At 45.7% G+C, this 18137-nt stretch overlaps 1 protein-coding gene across 3 annotated transcripts in view; it reads right to left on the bottom strand.

The window, feature by feature from the left end:
- Positions 1-1177: 1177 nt before the first annotated feature.
- The window catches only part of GPR19 (G protein-coupled receptor 19), a 33341-nt gene continuing 16381 nt past the window's right edge, over positions 1178-18137 (bottom strand). Inside the window, exons 2-3 of one of the 3 annotated variants that reach the window (XM_073315498.2) lie at positions 13987-14155; positions 1178-2737 (exon numbers count right to left, since the gene is read on the bottom strand). In XM_073315498.2, the coding sequence (XP_073171599.1) occupies positions 1468-2715 (1248 nt within the window). In that variant the 5' untranslated portion in view covers positions 2716-2737; positions 13987-14155 and the 3' untranslated portion in view covers positions 1178-1467. The remainder of the gene's footprint in view (positions 2738-13986; positions 14156-18137) is intronic. The other 2 variants (XM_073315482.2, XM_073315491.2) reach the window with 2 other exon arrangements.

The raw sequence follows: 18137 nt of genomic DNA, 5'->3' as shown, positions 1-18137 counted from the left end.
AGCTTACTATATATATATATATCCTTATATACCCCTTATATATGACGAAGGATGCAGACCATGCTAGCCTGTTTTTCATCACTGTGAGTCATAGATATGCAGGAACCATTTTTAATGTGCGCCAAAATGTCAGGGGAGTCAAGTTCAGTCCTGGGCTTCATGATCCTGGCAAAACTATTCAGAAAGTGTGTGTGTGTAAAACAGGATGGGCAGAAGTACGTTGCATCATCCTCTAGTGACATCCTCTGATCCTAGAAGTGTCATTGATCCTCACTTGTTATTCATCCCTCTTCCTCTTTCTTTGGTAGCAGGGGGTCAAGACTTGACAGAGAGAAGGAAAGGGTTTCTGAGGCATCAGAACAATTCCTTTCCCACTCAGAATGTGTGCAAAGCTTTTAGGACAACACACACTTATAAAACATATTTGAGTGATGGAATTTGCTTTTAAAAGACCTCCAGTGAACACCATGGATGCTTGGGTCTGGCAATTTAGTCTCTCTAATAATAATTTGTATCACGGTAGGACCTAGAGACTCCAGTTAGGGACTGGACCCCATTGTGTAAGCTGCTGCACAAAGATGTAGTAAAAACCCACACTCTGGCCCCACCTCCTGCCCCAAATCTATTGCACTAATATGCAGTGAATTTCTGTTTTTAGTTTTGGTTTTACTTATTCAAAACCTTGATCCAAATGCTAGTTCTCCTGGAACACATGGTGCTTGAGCCCTGATCCATGAGTAACTTTACACATGTGATCAGTTCCATTGAACTCAGTGATACTAGTCTCATGTGCAAAGTCACTCACCCATGTAAGTGTCTGAAGGATGCAGACCTTGGATTGCCTTTCTTTCATAGACCAACATGTAGATGTGTGGTGGGGGGAAATGTCTCATAGAAATATTAAGAAGCCAATGCACCCAAGACAAAAGAGAGATTTTTCTAAGGCATGAAAAGCAACAGGAGCCCTTTAGGTACAAGCAGGGGGATATTCAAAAGCATTTAGCACTGGGCTAATTCTACTCTTGAAGTCAGTGTGAGTTTTACCATTAACTTTCATGGGAGCAAAGTTAAGCTAAGCTGAACACTTCCGAAGATCTCACCCACAAAGAGAAAAAACACACTCCAACAACATCTCATTAGGATAGTAACCAAAAGGTAGTCTATATGGACTTGGGTGGCTTCACATGTTTATACAGAGTGGTCAACATGCAGTAGTAAAAAGCAGTTTTTATTTTATTTACATGTAGATAGTATGAGATTTTTGAAAAGACTGTTCATGGTTCTAGGATAATTGTTCCAAAAAGCAGAATGTAACGAAAATTAAAAAAAAATACTGTATACAAGAAAATCAATGCATTTCATAAAATAAAGCATATTTTGTCTCCCTTTAAATTGTATGCAAAAATATGTAAATATATGTCTTTTCAAAAAAGAGATCTAGTGGTGCATAATAATTATTCAAATCAATTAGACAAATGTATTTGGTGGGTTTGAATTAATAGGCCAAGCAAGCTTTTTTTCCTTTGCTTCTCTGTCAAATGAATCATAGATTGAGTCTTTGGTTACAGTTTTGGTTGGTGCAGGGATTTCTGAGATTCCAACGTAATTTTTTTTGGCTATCCTTGAACTGGTGGTGATGGTGTATGCATTGCTTCGGTAGCATTTCATGGAGGACATGCAAAATGTTTCTTTCATCCCTTTTCTGAAGTTTGCATTATACACTGAGTACAGGGTGGGCTTAGAGGCTGACGAACTAAAGGATATCCAAGTGATAGCCATGAAAACCAAAGAACTCTTTCTGTAGTCTGTCTCCTGTGGATGCCACAGCTGCACCACGTAAAAAGGGAGCCACGATAGCAGAAATACTAAATTTAACATCAGGAACATCTTGATGGTTTTCACTTTTGTCCTTGGGACTATATTCATGGTCCGCCTGACTGTTCTGCCATCAGTTCCTACCCTCCAAATGTATTTGATGACCTTTTGGTAAAAGAGGATGATGCAAATGGATGGAATCAAAAAACTCACCAAAAGATGGATGATGCTGTAGACAGCTCCATCCCAAGAAGAGGGGAGAAAAAAGTTGCAATGGTTGTCCCAACTGGAGCCATAGAAAAAGAAAGCTGGGGACACAAAAGCGGCATCAAAGATCCAAGATGCTGCAATCATTTTCTTGGCTTTTTCTCTGGACACTTTGAAACTCAGAGGATAGACAATTGTGTAGAACCTATCTACGCAGATAGACAGCAGCACGTAGATCTGGACACCGGGAGTGAGATACTGAAAATATCTCACTAGCTTGCACATAACGCTCCCAAGTGTCCACCTGCCAGATGTAAACTGGAGCAGCACAAACGGAGCACTCGTCATGCTAATGAGGAGATCAGCACAAGCCATGGAGACCACAAAGTAGTTGGTGGTAGACTGAGTCCTCCTGCTCCGGTGGATCACTAAGCAAACAAGGGAATTTCCAAAGACAGAGAACAGCCATAATGCTCCAAAAATCATGCTGGCTACTACTATTTCCCCTGGTCTCAGTTCATACTGCAAGACAGTACTGTTCCTCTTGGCTCTGTATTCCGTGGATACGTCTGTCATCTCATGGCTTGCCAGAGACATAGAGGTTTCAGAGTGGCTGTCGTTCTGTAGTGGTAGCAGGACTGTTGGGATAACAAAAGAACCTTTGCTATTATCCATACCATAGGCAAACATCATAGTCACGTTTTCCTCTTGAGCTCTGAATGGAGACAGAAGCAGGAACATTATTGTTAAAAGGGGGAGAGAAATATCTGATTAACAAATAATACATTTTGCTTTGGGATATTATGAAAAGTAAACAAATAGCCAACCCAAGTCTGAATATAAGAAACACCTGTTTATAATCTAGTCCACAGTTCCCTGACAACCTGTACACACACACACACACACACACACACATGCTGAAATGCTTGTGTCTATATCTATCATTCCAGGTTGTCAGGGATCTGTGGAATAGATTATAAACAGGAGCTGTTTTTTATATTCAAATGTGGGGTGGAGAATTGTTTATTTTTCATGTCAATATCCCAGATCTTCATGGATCAAAGGTCAAATGCTGCTCCCATCAAAATTGGTCAGAGCTTTGCTATTATCAGCAGGACTGACATTTGGACACAAGTGCACAGAAAGCTGCAGAGATGAGATAGCACAGACGAGACCGTGATTGGTAAGCACAAAAATGCTAACTACTTCCAAATTAGTAACCTGCTCAGAAGCTGCCCATGGACTCACTTCATCTTATTTCACTAACCTGTGTGCTGCCCAGCCCACTTAATCTGAACAAGTTTTTTTAAAATCAAGTAGCAGCAAGGGGTGGCTGAATCCTTTCTCTCCCCTGGCATGTTTCAGGCAGTCAAGGACTTGCTGGCTCTGGGGAAGAGAGGCATACAGACAGATGTGAAATTGAAGACCCAGGCCCTTTGTGATGGACAGGGAAGGAAGATGGGCTGAAGAAGCCTCCTTGCACTCTCCCGGGATGAGGAGAAGAAGCTCTTGCATCCTGCAAAGAATCAAGGGAGACGATTCCCATAGCTCCTGCTCCCCTTCCACTTGTGGGAGAAGAAGAGAAGATCCTTTCCCCACTATCTGGGAGAGTGATCAGCAAAGTAGTGTGAGTGAAGAGTGGTGGTGGGTGACTGAGAGGAGGGAGTGGTGGAGAGAGGGCATGTGTGGTGGAGTGATTGAGAGGGGTGAGTGAGAGAGTGAGGTATTTGTGTGTTGTGATGTGGTACGTATTGGGATTAGATACCTAAATCCCAGGTTTGGCTCTACTGCTATCCACAAAATTCCCATGTAACCTGATAGGCACCTAAACTCACTCAGCACCTGTGTTTTAAGAGAAAATCTCCAGAAGCGCCTAAGTTTCTACTTCCAGGCATACCCTGCACACTCTAGGTGTCCGGATGCCTCTCTCCCACCTAAGCCCCAGAGTGATCCACAAAACGGGGGAAGATCGGTGTTCACCTGCCTTTCTCATACTCAGAGGCTGCCCACCAGATCTGGTCCCATTCAAAAATCTGGTCACCAGAGGAGAAGATGCTCCTGCTGCCCACCCTGTAACCCAATGGTTATCGCACTCATCTGGGGCTGTGGATAACCCAGGTTCAATTCTCCTCTCTGCCTGAGGGGGAGAAACAATTTGAACAGGAGTCTCCCACCTCTCAGGAGGATGCACTAACCACTGAATTATGAGACAGTTTGATGTGGGGATTCCCTCAGTCTCTCCTGCTGATGCTGTTCCACTGTGGATAAATACCTAAAAAGTTATTGGAGCAGGGGGCCTGTACCCTGGGTCTCCCACCTCCCCTGTGGGTTTCCTTATACATCAGGCCACAGAGTCATTGTCGTCCTGTTGCTCTCTCTCGCTCTCTCTCTCTGGCCTAGTCATTCTTTGATTATTTATCCACAGTGGAACAGCTTCAGCAGGAAAGACTGAGGGAGCCCCACATCAGACTGTCTCATTGCTCCATGGTTGCACTTGCTTGGGAGGTAGCAGGTTCTTTTCTCCTGCTCTGGTAGAGGGAGGAGTTGAACCCGGGTCTGGCAGGGAAGCATTCTGATCACTAGACTAAAACGTAAAAGGTTGGCACCTGCACTACCTCTTCTGGTTGTTTTGTGTAGAGTGTGGCAGGTGCCTGACTCTTTCTCACAAAGACTGACTTAGGCTTGGCTGCCTGACTCCAGGAGAGGTGTTCCTGGCTGTGGGTCACTGCAGAGATAAGTGCCTGAAGTTAAGTGCCCAACATTGTGAGAGAAGTGGAGCTGAGGACATCCCCCTCTCATCAGTATCTCCTGTTGGCTGGCTTAGGCAGCTCCTAACACAGGGGTGGGCAAACTTTTTGGCCCGAGGGCCACATCAGGGTGAAAAACTGTATGGAGGCCTGGGTAGGGAAGGCTTAGCCTCCCCAAACTGCCTGGCCCCTGCCCCCTATCCGCCCCCTCCCACTTCCCACCCTCTGACTGCCCCCCTCAAAACCCCCGACCCATCCAACCCCTCCTGCTCCATGTCCCCTGACTGGCCCCCTGACCCCTATCCACACTCCCAACCCCTTTCCACATCCCCACCCCCTGACAGGCCCCCCAGGATTTCCACGCCTATCTAACCCCCTGTTCCCCATCTCCTGACTGCCCCCCCGCGCAGAACCTCTACCCCATCCAACTGCCCCCTGCTCCCTGTCGCTTAACTGCCCCCTCCCCCGGGATCCCCTGCCCCTTATCCAACCCCCCCGCCCACTGCCCCCTTACCATGCCGCTCAGAGCAGCAGGAGCTTGCAGCCTCGCCACCTGGCCAGAGCCAGCCGCGCTCCCCACGCAGCAGTGTAACTGGGGGGGACAGCAGGGGAGGGCCTGTGGGCTAGCCTCCCCGGCCAGGAGCTCAAGGGCTGGGCAGGATGGTCCCATAGGCCGGATGTGGCCTGCGGGCCTTAGTTTACCCACCTCTGTCCTAGCATGTTGGCTTTTGTGGATCGCATTTGGAGGTGCCTGTCTCTCCCCTAGTCATTGTATAGGGGAGCCTAGGTGCCTGTCTCAGGCTTTGTTGATCACAGTGTTGATCCTGTGGCTTTCTTGGTTCCTAAAAGTTAGGCCTCGTGATACTGAGCATCACAATGCCTATGTCCCTTTGTGGAGCTGAGCGTGGGCAACTAAGAGGAGCGAGTGGTGAAAGTAGGGTTGTGTGTGTGGTGGGTGACTGGTTGCAGTGGTAACTGGGTGAATGAGTTGTGGTGGTGGGGGCTGGATTAGTGGGGTGAGTAAAAGGCCGTGTGGAAGGTTATTGAGAGTATCAGTGGGGTTATTGAATGATAGCGTGACCGAGACACAGTGTGAGACCTAGTGCGATTGTGCACCATTTCCTTCAGCAATAGGAGAACCATACACTGGAATAAAGCACCCTGGAGAATGCTGCCAGCCTCACCTGCTTCACCCATCCTCAGTTATCGGCTTCTTCCCCAGTCACCTCACCTGAGGATTAACCGCTAAGATAAATGTGAATTAAAATATTTGTACCACCTACAGAACTTTATAAATAGGGATGGGGAAGAATACAGTAGAAGAAAGTCTGTTCATGAAAGACAGGGAGTTGGTGAAAAGCTGGGAGGTGAGGGGGACCCAGCTGTTAGCTTTTGTCTCATGCTCTGATTATCCAGACTTTGTCTCTGCCTATTGCTTTTTTTATTAGATAGGAAATATAGTCAACTTCTGAGGATTGTGTGCTCTGGAGGGATCTTTGTGCAGGGGTCAGCACCACCATGTTGCGCGATGGACACTTGACAAAATTACTGGACTTAGTGATAGACATTGGCGGAGGGCATGAGTGGGCTCTGGGCTGAGGCAGGGGGTTGAGGTGTGGGTGGGGGTTCTGGCTCTGGGCTGCGGGTGGGGGTTCTGGGATGGGGCCAGAAATGAGGGGTTCAGGGTGCGGGAGGGGGCGCCGGGCTGGAGCAGGGGTTTGGGGATGTGTGAGGGCTCCAGCTGGGGGTGCAGGCTCTGGGGTGGGGCTGGGGATGAGGGGTTTGGGGTGCAGGAGGGTGCCCAGGCTGGGATCAAGGGGATTGAAGGATGGGAGGGGGATTGGAGCTGGGACTGGGGGAGGGGATTGGGGCCCAGGAGGGGATCAGGGTGCACACTCCGGGCGGTGCTTACCTCAAGCAGTTTCCAGAAGCAGTGGCATGTCCCCCCTCCAGCACCTACACGGAGGCATGGCCAGGTGGCTCTGTGCACTGCCCTGTCTGCAGGTGCCGCCCCGCAGCTCCCATTGGCCATGGGTCCCAGCCAATGGGCTGGGAGCCGCGGAGTCAGCACTCAGGGACCGGGGACAGAGGCAGCATGCAGAGCCGCCTGGCCGCGCCTCTGCCACCACCAGCAGGGACAGGGAGCCACTTGCGGGGAGTCGCCTGAGGTGAGCGCCCCCACGGACCTCAAAATTTTTACCACGGACATGTTGCCAACCCCTGTCTTTGTGCAATGGCTGACATCTTGGTCAGGACCATAGATCTGCCGAGTTGAAAGCATAAGTCTTTATAGGAGTCAGGCTCTCAAGCTGGGGTCTGTAACAGCAGGGTACATGTGCAGTGGCATATGGATGTAGGTGAAATTCTGAAGATGTGCACTGACATTCTTGGAATATGAATTCCGAGTATTAAAACAAGCACCTGACAGTCTTGGAGCACTGTCCAGCCCAGCAGTTTATGCTCAGTTGTGTCCTCAGACTCTGCCTGAGAGAGAATGAGTGAGAGAATATACTTGTGTCTACTTTAGATGCACTGTAAAAATAAATCCTGTAGGTTTATGACCGGGTTATAAACTGCTGCAGTGAACTGTTGAATGTAGCCATCAATTCACTACTTAAAAGCTGAGACTTCTTGGGTAGCCCACAGCTATTTCATAGAGAAGCTCTTGTCTGGCGCTGGGAATACGTGGAAATGCTTTGGCTGGCTTTGAGATGTGTGAAATTATTTTCTGTGTGTTTTGGAGGCCACACTATAAATTGACATACTGTTTTCCAGTGGTCAAAATTGATTGTTTTGGAACAATCTGCAACATGAGACAGATGCATGGCTCAGTTTAGCAATGTCAAAGACTCATTATCTTTTTCTACACTCACATGGCTCCATCTGTTTCCCTACTGGAGCTCTACAGAGAACCTCATTTTCTCTAACTTCATAGCAATCCTCCCCATGCAGCTGTGTCATAGCCTTTATGCCTCTAATGAGGGCTGGATGGAATTCCCTAGCAAACCCATCAGCCAAAAAAGAAAGTGTAAGATTGGAAAGTGCATAGAGTATTGATCATGTGAGGGGTTGAGTGTCCTAGAATTGCATTGACTTTGTAGGATTTGTTTAGTCTCTAAGGTGCCACTAGTACTCCTTTTCTTTTTTGTAGGATTTGTGAGCACTTGGTATCTTGCAAGATGGGACTCTAGCAATGCAGAACATTCTCACTATGGCATTTCATGCCACGGAAATGCAGCCATCTCTGGGTCCAACGACACAGTTATTCTTTCCCAGCTACAGTACACAGTTTTAGGAAGGGAATGAAGCATTACTTCTCCAATTGAAACTACAGGGGAAATTTAGCTAGACAGAATGTAATTGCCCAATTTGAGATTTGGACAGGAAACTGGTGCCAACCCACCTAATCTTGGAAAAAAGTGCTGTGAAATCTTTCATGATTAGGCCTGAGTTTCACATCAAAAGTTTCAAAAGTTGCTTCGGTGACTATTTGGTGAAGAAATCTGTCAGCTATCACATCCAGGTAAATCTGGGCCCTACTGTTATTGGTAGTGCTTGTCCTCCAGTCTATATCTGGGAAGTTAAAGTCTCCCTCAATCACACAATTTCCAATATAGTTATTTCATTAAAAACATTAAAGAGGCCTCTATGCATATCCAAATTGGATCCTGGGGGTCTGTAGTATACCCCAAGCACTAGCCCAAGGGTGTAGCTTTCTTCCCCAAAGTGATTTTGGCCTAAACAGACTCTGTCTTATCCGTTCCATCACTTCTAATTTCATTACACTCTACCTCATCATTGATATACAGTGCTACTCCATCACCTCTCCCTTTATTTCTGTCTTATCTGAACTGCATATATCCTGTAGTCCAGTCATGACGACTACTCCACCATGTTTCTGTTATCCTATAATATCCGGTTTCACTTCCTGCACCAGTAGCTCTAGTTCCTCCATTTTGTTACTCAGGCTCCTTGCAAGGTGTACAAAAATGTTAATTGTTGCTGCTTGGCTTCACCCAGATTTCTTGCCCGGTTAGATACAGTCATTTTACTGCCAGTATTGCCAGTACTGACTGTTAGTGCCAATACCAATGAAGCTATCTTTCCTCTTAATGGCCATTCTCCTACCCACTGTTGTTCCTTTCTCCATTGCTGTGTCCTTTCTTACTTGATTTTCTTCATTCTCAATGTTAAAATCAGGTGTGGCGATTACATGAGCATCTCCCAACCGTCTCCCCCAAGTTCCTAGTTTAAAGCTCTTTTAGTCAGTTGTGCCAACCTCTATCCCAGAAGTCTATTTCCCTCCCAACTCAAGTGGATTCCATCCCATGAAAACAGTTCTCTGTCCATGAATGCCTCCCAGTGGTCAAACATCCCAAAGTCCTCCTTATAGCACCACTGCCTAAGCCATCTTTGATCATCATAATCTTGTCTCACCTTCATCCTCCTCCTCTAGGGACAGGTAGAATCCCATTAAAGATCACTTGAGCATCCATTTTTTTAAGCGTCTTCCCCAGCCTGGCATAGTCTCCCTTGATACATTCCAGTGAGAATCTAGCTGTATCATTTGTTCCCATGTGAGGGAGAATCAGTGGTGTCTTTCCTGCTCCCGTTAGATTTTTCTTCAACCTCAGCACAACATCCCGTATCTTAGTTCTCGCCAGACAGCACACCCTTCTGTTCTCCAGAACAGCTCTGGTGACAGGCCTGTCTGTCCTTCTTAATAGGGAGTCCCCAGCCATGTAGACTGGCCTCTTCCTGGTGCTGGTGCGATTCTCTGGCCTTCCTTGTGTTCTTTCTGGCTGCAAGTCCTCTTGTCTTTTATTCTCCCTTGAAATCTTCTGTGAGTCATTCTGTATCCTCCTGAGGCTCTGAACTCAGGGTATCTCCATTGGCTCTTCCCATCTTCTTATAGGACTAGCCACTCTTCTCTTCTTCCTTGCCCTCCCACCTTCAGTTACAGCTTGCTGTGCCCTTTCTTCTTTCTCCAACTTGGCAAACCTGTTCCCGAGCTCTATTTCTCCTTTGCTAGTTGGTCTTTTCCTCTGCCTGGTTCTTGTAGTCACATGCTTCCCCTGGCTACTTTCCTCGCCCAGCAATCTCCCCTCTGAGTTCTTCAGTCCAGCTTGCATCCGCGAGTCTCAGCTTTTCCCTTCAGCCTCCTCTTGCCTTCCCTCCATCATCTGCTCGAATCCCAGTAGAAACTCAATCATAGTTTCCACCTGCATCTCCAAACCTCAGATCTTCTCTTACATCAGTTCCATCATGTGGCACTTCATACCACCAAAGCTTTTTTCAGGTACACGCTCCAGGATAATGTACATCCTGCAGCTTCCATATCCAGTCATCTTCATTGTGTCTTCCATTGCGTGGGTCACTAACACTGTTGCCTCTTTGTCTGTCATAATCTTCCCGCCTAAGCTCCTGTCAAGCAAAAAACCAATCCAAAACCAAAACCCCCAACAAACACCAAAACAAAACTGGAACACCACACACTCCCCCTGTACTCTTCCAAACACCAATTTACAGCTATTTACTTACTCTTATGCTGCTGGCTAACTGTTTGGATGCCTTTATAGGACGCCTCATCAGGGAAGCCCCACCCCCTAATCAGGGATGTCCCATTCCCTAAACAGGGCTCTGCCTCTCTCACAGCACACTGTCCCCTACCAGTCTCTACAAATTGAACAGGAAAAACAAACAAACATGACGTTCCCCTCTGCTGCTATCTGAACTGGCGATCTGCTAGGTCACCCCAATCCTTGACTCTGAGAGCCAGCCTTACCCTGCTCTGCTGTGAGAACCCCCACTCCTCGGCTGTTCACGCACAGCCTCTGGCATGTAAGCTGCTCCTTGGATTGTACAACCGAATGATATTAGTCAATATCTCTGGTCCCAGACACAACCCTAGGAACCTCCAGCTTGCAGTGTCCAGTTGTGCCTGCTGGATGCTGCAAGCTTATATGCGTTTGTCAATTTAACAAAGAAATTGGTATGTACCAGGCTTGTTATCTCAAGGAGAGTCTCTGACATTCTTCAAACCAAACGCCCTGCTTCAGGTAGAATAAACAAACAGATTTATTAACTATAAAGATAGATTTTAAGTGATTATAAGTCAAAACATAACAAGTCAGATTTGTTTAAATGAAATAAAAGCAAAACGCATTCTAAACTAATCATAACACTTTCAGTGCCCTTACAAGCTTAGATGCTTCTCACCACAGGCTGGCTGGTTGCTCTTCAGCCAGGCTCTCCCCTTTGATCAGCACTTCAGTCACTTGGTGTGGTGTCTGTAGATGTAGGCGGAAGAGAGAGGAAGAGCATGGCAAATGTCCCTCCCTTTTATCATGTCCTTTCTTCCCTCTTGGCTTTGCCCTCCCCCCTTCAGAGTCAGGTGAGCATTACCTCATCACAGTTCCAAACTGACAAAAGGAATTGGAGTGACTCCCTCAAGAGTCTAAGAGATCCTTTTGTTGTTGCCGAGGCCAATGTCCTTTGTTCCTGTGAGGCTGGGCTGGGTTTGTCCCATACCTGCCCTGATGAGGTATGAACTGCCTCTCTGCTCTTGAAGAGTTTTTGCCTGGGCTTGCTTTAAGCCATGAAGATACATTTTCAGCCTTGTAACTATATATATATATATATATATATAATATGAAATTATAACTTATAACCTTACTGTAACAATTACTATAACATCACTATAACAACCATGCTCAGTGCATCATGAGTCTTCCGAAGACACCCAACATGACAAACTTTGCATTGGATACCACAGAATCATTTATAAAGATGAACATGGGGTTGTCGGGTGTTCCCCTGAGGTACAGAGCGTCAAAACAACCCCCCCCCAAAAAAACCCCAGAAAAACACAAATACCCTGTAGTGGGGTGGCTGCCCCACTCCTGGAGAACAGGGGTTAAAAGCAGCCAAGCTAGGCTGATTAGGGAAGCAGCCACAGCTGGGGCCACACCCAATCAGGGCCCAGCTGGCCCTGATAAGAGGGCTGGGGGCAAGGAGCTGAAGGAGTCCCCCTCTAGCTTTGGAGAGAGATGGACCTAGCTGCCTGAAGGAGCAAAGATTACTGTGGACAGAGCAGTGCTGGAGAAGAGGCAGGTTGAGCTGGGGAGCTCAGGCCTGGCGACCTCCCAGGCTGCGGCCTGACAGGAAGGCCTAGAGAGGTAGTGGGCTGCAGGGAAAGGCAGCAGGTCCAAACCCCCCTTGCCAATGAGTGGCCATTTCACTGCAGTCTTCCCTAATGAACAGGGGCTAGATAATGACGGCAGTAGCCACCTAGGCAAGGTGGGTTTAGAGGATTGGGGCTTCCCCTTGGAGGGGAGACCCAGAGCATGGGCGTACTGCTGGGGCAGAACCCCGAGGTAAAGGGCACCAGGATCCAGGAGGGACACAGGGCTAGCGGCAGGTGAGACACTGGCCTGCGAGGGTGCGCCGAGTGCTGAATGAGCTAATTCCCAGGACGACCAGCAGGAGGTGCCATGCTGGTGAGTCATCACTTCATTACAAACTCACACACTTCCCCCAAAGGAGCAGGGGCTAGCCTCCTCCCTTCCCCTCCAACAGAACTCCTACTCAAACTCCCCTGTTTATAGCTTTGTTTTCTGGACATGCATTTGTGGCTATTGCTTTACTATTGGAAAAGCAAAAATGGCTCTAATGGAAATGATGATGATAATAATAATATATTTATCTAACACCGAAGGATCCCAAATCATGTAAAAAGCTATCTATACACCAGTGAAAGGCAGCCACTTCTGGGGTGGATGGCAAGCAGCTGGAATAAAGCACACACTAATAGCGAGAGGGGGAAATGTTGAACATCCAGGCAAGCCTCTACTCTTCTGAATAGTCCAATGGGATCTTTAAAGTCCATGCAGGACAGATAAGATCTGTGGCCAATGGGAGCTGCTGGGTGCTCAGCACTTTTGAAATTCATGTCACTTAACTTGGCACCTAAATATGGTTTAGTTTCCTGACTCTAGCAATCTGTTTGTGGAGATCTTGAAGCTAGAGGCCAAGATCTTATCTGAAAGTCCCTTATGCAGTAAATAACACGGTACCCAATGTTATCAGCAGGATGATGGGCTAATTCAATGTTCTATTTATACCTTGTTTGGTGCTTAGGCACTAAGGTGATAGGAACCTTAAAAAACAACAACCCTAAGATAGAAACATAATTAATCTTGTCAGAGTGTGAACCTGCCCTTCAAGGGAGTCTAGATATTCCAAAATTGATGCTTCAACTACTGAGCCATCCACTCTAGCTATAATCTCAGAATGCTCTATTATTATCATCTCTCTGAATCAAAGACACACACCCGCCCCCAGGAAGTAGCATCTATGTAGAATGGCAGCTTACAGATATTGTGAATGTGGAATCATCACTGAACTGGTGTTTCTCGTTCAGTCCTGCAGGTATTGATTCTTGACCCTATGCTATTTAATATTTTTATTAATGGCATAGATGAAAACATAAAATTATCACTGATAAAGTTTGCAGATGATATAAAAAATGGGAGAGTGGTAAATAATGAAGAAAAGAAGTCACTGATATAGCGTGGTCTGGGTTGTTTGGCAAACTGGGAGCAATCAAACAATATGCATTTTATACATCGCTAAATGTAAATTTATATGTGTAGGAACAAAGAATATAGGCCATACTTCCATGACTGGGGACTCTATCCTATAATCTATGACTCTGAAAAAGATTTGGGTGTCGTGGTGGATAATCAGCTGAATATGAGCTCCCAGTGTGACACTGTGGCCAAAAGAGTTAATGCGATCTCTGGATGTATAAGCAGGGGAATCTTGAGTCGAAGTAGTAGTAGTATTTACCTCTGTATTTGGCACTGGTGTGATCACTGCTGGAATAATCAGTCCAGTTCTGGTGCCCACAATTCAAGGAGGATGTTGATAAATTGAAGAAGATTCGGAGAAGATCCATGAGAATGATTAAAGGATTAGAAAACATGTCTTCTAATGACAGACGCAAGGAGCTCAATCTATTTTGCTTAACAAAGAGAAGGTTAAGGGGAGACTTGATTGCAGTCTATATGTACCTACATGGGGAAAAAATACTAAATAATGGGCTCTTCAATCTAGCAAAGATCCGATGGCTGGAAGTTGAAGCTAGACAAACTGAGATTGGAAATAAGGTATACATTTTTAACAGTGAAAGTAATTAACTATTAGAACAACTTACCAAGTGTCTTGGGGGATTCTCCATCACTTGCAATTTTAAAATCAAGATTGGATGTTTTTCTAAAAAAATATGCTCTAGGAATTATTTTGGGGACGTTCTGTGGCTTGTGTTATACAGGAAGTAGACAAGATGATCACAGTGGTCCCTTTTGGTTTTGGAAAAGATCAATCTATGAGAGAGACAAGGTGGGTGAGGTAATATCTTTTATGGGACTGACTTCTGTTAGTGAAAAGACAAGCTTCTGAGCTATACAGAACTTGTTTTAAGGTCTGGGAAGGGTACTCCTAGTATCACAATTAAATACAAGATGGAACAGATTGTTTAGCATAAGTAGTTAACACATATTGTAAGAAACCATTCAAGGTGAAGTGGCCAGTTAACACCTTTGCAGACATAGGTCAAAAAGTGGGGTTAGTGGGTTATAGATTGTTGTAATAAGCCTGTGACATTATCTGATTAAAATATGACCATGCAAATCATTGCTGTTACCACCGTATAAAATTCATTGCAATTATATAACAAAGTGTGCCAAGAAAATGTCAATAGAAAGGGTTAAGTGGCTCGCAGACTAAATGACCCAGAAACAACCTTTAGAGACATGTTAGAAAAGTAAGTGAATGGTAATTAGGGCCAGTCCATGTTAGATGGGCTAGAACTTTGAAATGAAAACCTGCATTGTTAGAGAATTAGAGGTGATACTAATTGTATGTGTGTACTTATATCTTGTTAGGTGTTAAACTGTCTGTCACTATTGATTCAGAGATCAAAAGGGAATATTAACATTTAGATGAAACTTGGGTGAAATAATGTCATTGCCTATATGTTTCTTTAAAGTTTGTGATAAACTGCCTAATGGATAAATTGCCTTATCGGTGTAGCTAATTACTGGTGATGCTTGGGAAATAGGTCTACTTCAAAGTCTCCATAATTGCCTATTGTTCGCCTGAGGACTCTGAGCTGGCAGGAGAAGACCTGGAACTATATAAAGATGTCTTGGGTCCTGATCCTTTTTATCTCAGATCTGCTTGATGCTTCATGCCGGGGAAGCTCAAGTCGTAAGACTGAGATCTCCAGTCCTATCAAGTTCACCCTGAATATGAACATTGGAGTATAACCTATGGAGTAATTCTGAAAGAACTCTTTGCAGCTATGAAGCTCACCATCTCTACCATGAATCTGATCTCAGAACTGTATCCATGTCTGTATGTATACTGATCTTTTAACCAATACACTCTCTCTTTTCTTTTTATTTAAAATTTAAAATTTTAGTTTAGTTAATAAGAATTGGCTGTAAGTGTGTATTTGGGTAAGATGTGAAATATTCCTTAAACTGGGAGGTAATGTGTCCGATCCTTTGGGATTGGTAGAACTTTCTTATATGATGAGTAAGATTTTCAGTAATCCTCATCATATTTGACTTGGGTGTCTGGGTGGAGGCCTGAGACTGGGTTGCTTTAAGGAAATGGTGTTGTTGGCTTCTGGGTAACCAGTAAGGTAATATAGAAGCTGGTTTGTGCTGGCTTGGTAAATCTAAGTATTGGACTATCTACCAGCTTTGGGGATTGTTTGCCCCATTCTTTTCAGTTGACCCTAATTGAGTAACCTCAGTGCAGCTCCCTGGGACCCTGGTCACAAAGCCATAAACCCAGTGTCTTTATTAAGTCCATGATTTTTGGTGTTTAGCAGAGTTATGCATTTAAGACCCCAGGCTGGTCTATTGAAAGTGTTGTGCAGGTTTCCTTTGAGGACAAGGACTTCAGAGGTCAGATATAGAGTGACTGTTGTGTGAAAAGTGTTTGCCCACAGATAATATAGTGTGTTATCATTTTCCTCCATGAGTTCATTCACAAGCATAGTGATTATCAGGTTGGGGCATTTAGTGCACTGGATGAGGTACACCACACATGATGATAGGCATGTGTTGGACCCATGAATCTTGAAAAGTGAGTGGTGAGGGGTATCGATCATTGTAGCAGTGGACATCTGTCTGCAGGGTTTACATCTGTTGTTTCGCCAGGGTCTGGTGCTTCTTTGAGTTTGTGGGTCCTGGTCTGTGGGGAGCTTGCTTCTGATGATGAGCTTGGTGTTGTTTGAAGGTCAGAAATGGGGGGATTCAGGAAAGATTTCTTTCAGGATGTGGTCTCCATCAAGTTTGAGTTGTAATTGTTTACTGATACCTCATAGGGGTTCCATTGTGGGGTGGTCAGTGGCAACTAGGGATATGCGGTTGGAGGGTTTTTTCCCTTCTGTATTGAAGTAGGTTCTCTCAGGGCATTTGGGTGGCCTGTTCCATGGTGTGGTGTCCTTGTTTGGTGAAAGTTGTTTTAAGTTTGTTTAGGTGTGAACCCTGGACTTTCCTTGGAGCATATTCTGTGGTCTGTGAGTGCCTGGCTGTAGATAAGAGATTTCTTGGTGTGTTTGGGGTGATTACAAATCCAGTAACTACCTGAGGCACACCAAGAAATCTGTTATCACTCCACTAGCAGGATGTCTAGCACGGTTACAGTGCAATTATGCATTTACTGTCATGATTAGAATCATGGTTTTCTGAGTTCTGTTGTCGTTTGAGGCAGCTAAAAATGTATGTATTGATTCACGAAGGAAACCTATTTTAATTCATGCTATAAATTGTCCTTTTGTGACTCATGCAAAGGCATGACTCATTTTTCTTTCCTTTTTCAGATTAAAATGCTAATCAAATCAATTAAGAGACTAATCAGTATATGATAGTTGCATGAAATCTGAGCACTGAGTGAGGTTTTGTTAAGACATTGATGTTTGTATTCAAAGTATTATCTTACCTTCCCCAAAGTATTATCAGGAGTGTACAATAGCAAGTATATTCTGCAAAGAATTGTCTTCCCATTACAAAGAATGCACTGGATGCTCATTTATCAGAGTAACAATAATTGTATGTAATACTGTATAGCCAACTAATCAGTACAAGTTACTGGGCATACAAATGTCACTTGATACATTTGCATTTCTATTTAGCTTTTTGTGGATGGCAAAAAAATTACCCAGGGAAGCCAGACTGTCCTGTGTGGCACAGGAATTCCAAATATCCTTGCTTTTTGTAATCACACTAATACCATGCTGGTTTCTGTCCCTGCTGCTAGCATGGTACTGATGAACACGCATAGTGACCAGCTCTGCTACTAAGGCTGGCCTGCACCTGACATCTCCTCAGATACGCAAGAAAGCTCTGAAGAGCTCCAATTTTGAGGTGAGGTGCTGTCTGTCGCCCTGTGACGAGGTGTATCTACCCCACACCAGCCCCGAAAGGGTTAACTGTGCCTGGCAAGCCGAGGAAACCCTGTCCCTCCGACTTTGCTGTGCATGCTCAGCCTGGAGGCAGAGTATAAAAGGAAGCAGCCCAACTCAGTCTGGGCAGGTTGCTGAAGGAGGAGGATGCAGACTGCAGGCTCTCTGCAGGGAGTTGCTACAGGCCCTGGCTACAGAGCCATGGCACACACCGCTCCAGATGGACTCTGCAGTGCCTGATGAGCCCAGAGAAGGGACCGCGCCATCAGGAGCTACACCACTTGAGGGCCCCAGAAACCCGTGGGAACCGTGGAACCTCATCAAGGGAGAAAGGGTAGGAAGCAGCCCAGGGAACATAGACATTTCTCCAGTGAGTGAACCAGGGAACTAGTCAGTGTGTTTCAGGAGGATCCCCACTGACTCAGTGTTGAGCACCCCCACTGCTGCCAGGGCCCTGGGCTGGGACTCAGAGGAGCAGGGAAGGCCCGAGTCCCCCCACCCTGGGCGCCACACACCCCTAAGTAGTGCCCCATTCCCCAAAGGTCACTCGGCCACACAATCCCACCGAGGTGGGTTACGTTATTGATTCTGGCCATTAGGCCCGGATGCCCTTATTGACTCTGGCCACTAGGCCGTACTGCCATGTTTTATAGTCAGGGTCATGAACACAGGACTTAACTGGCTGCTATACAGTTTTCTTTCCCTTCTCACCATACGTGACCCAGCACATGGGATGGAGTGTACCTACCCCGCAGCACTCCCCCTATGTCTTACAGTGGAAGTGGAAAATGACCAACCCCCCCACTTCACTTACAAATTGAAAGAACAAATCAAATAAAATAGGGATCAAACCTGCAGCCTCTGTGCCATTGTTTCCAACCCTGACG

The sequence above is a fragment of the Lepidochelys kempii genome, chromosome 1 (assembly GCF_965140285.1).
Source record: "Lepidochelys kempii isolate rLepKem1 chromosome 1, rLepKem1.hap1, whole genome shotgun sequence".
NCBI classification, from domain to species: domain Eukaryota; kingdom Metazoa; phylum Chordata; order Testudines; family Cheloniidae; genus Lepidochelys; species Lepidochelys kempii.
This window is presented reverse-complemented; position numbering and strand designations above follow the sequence as displayed.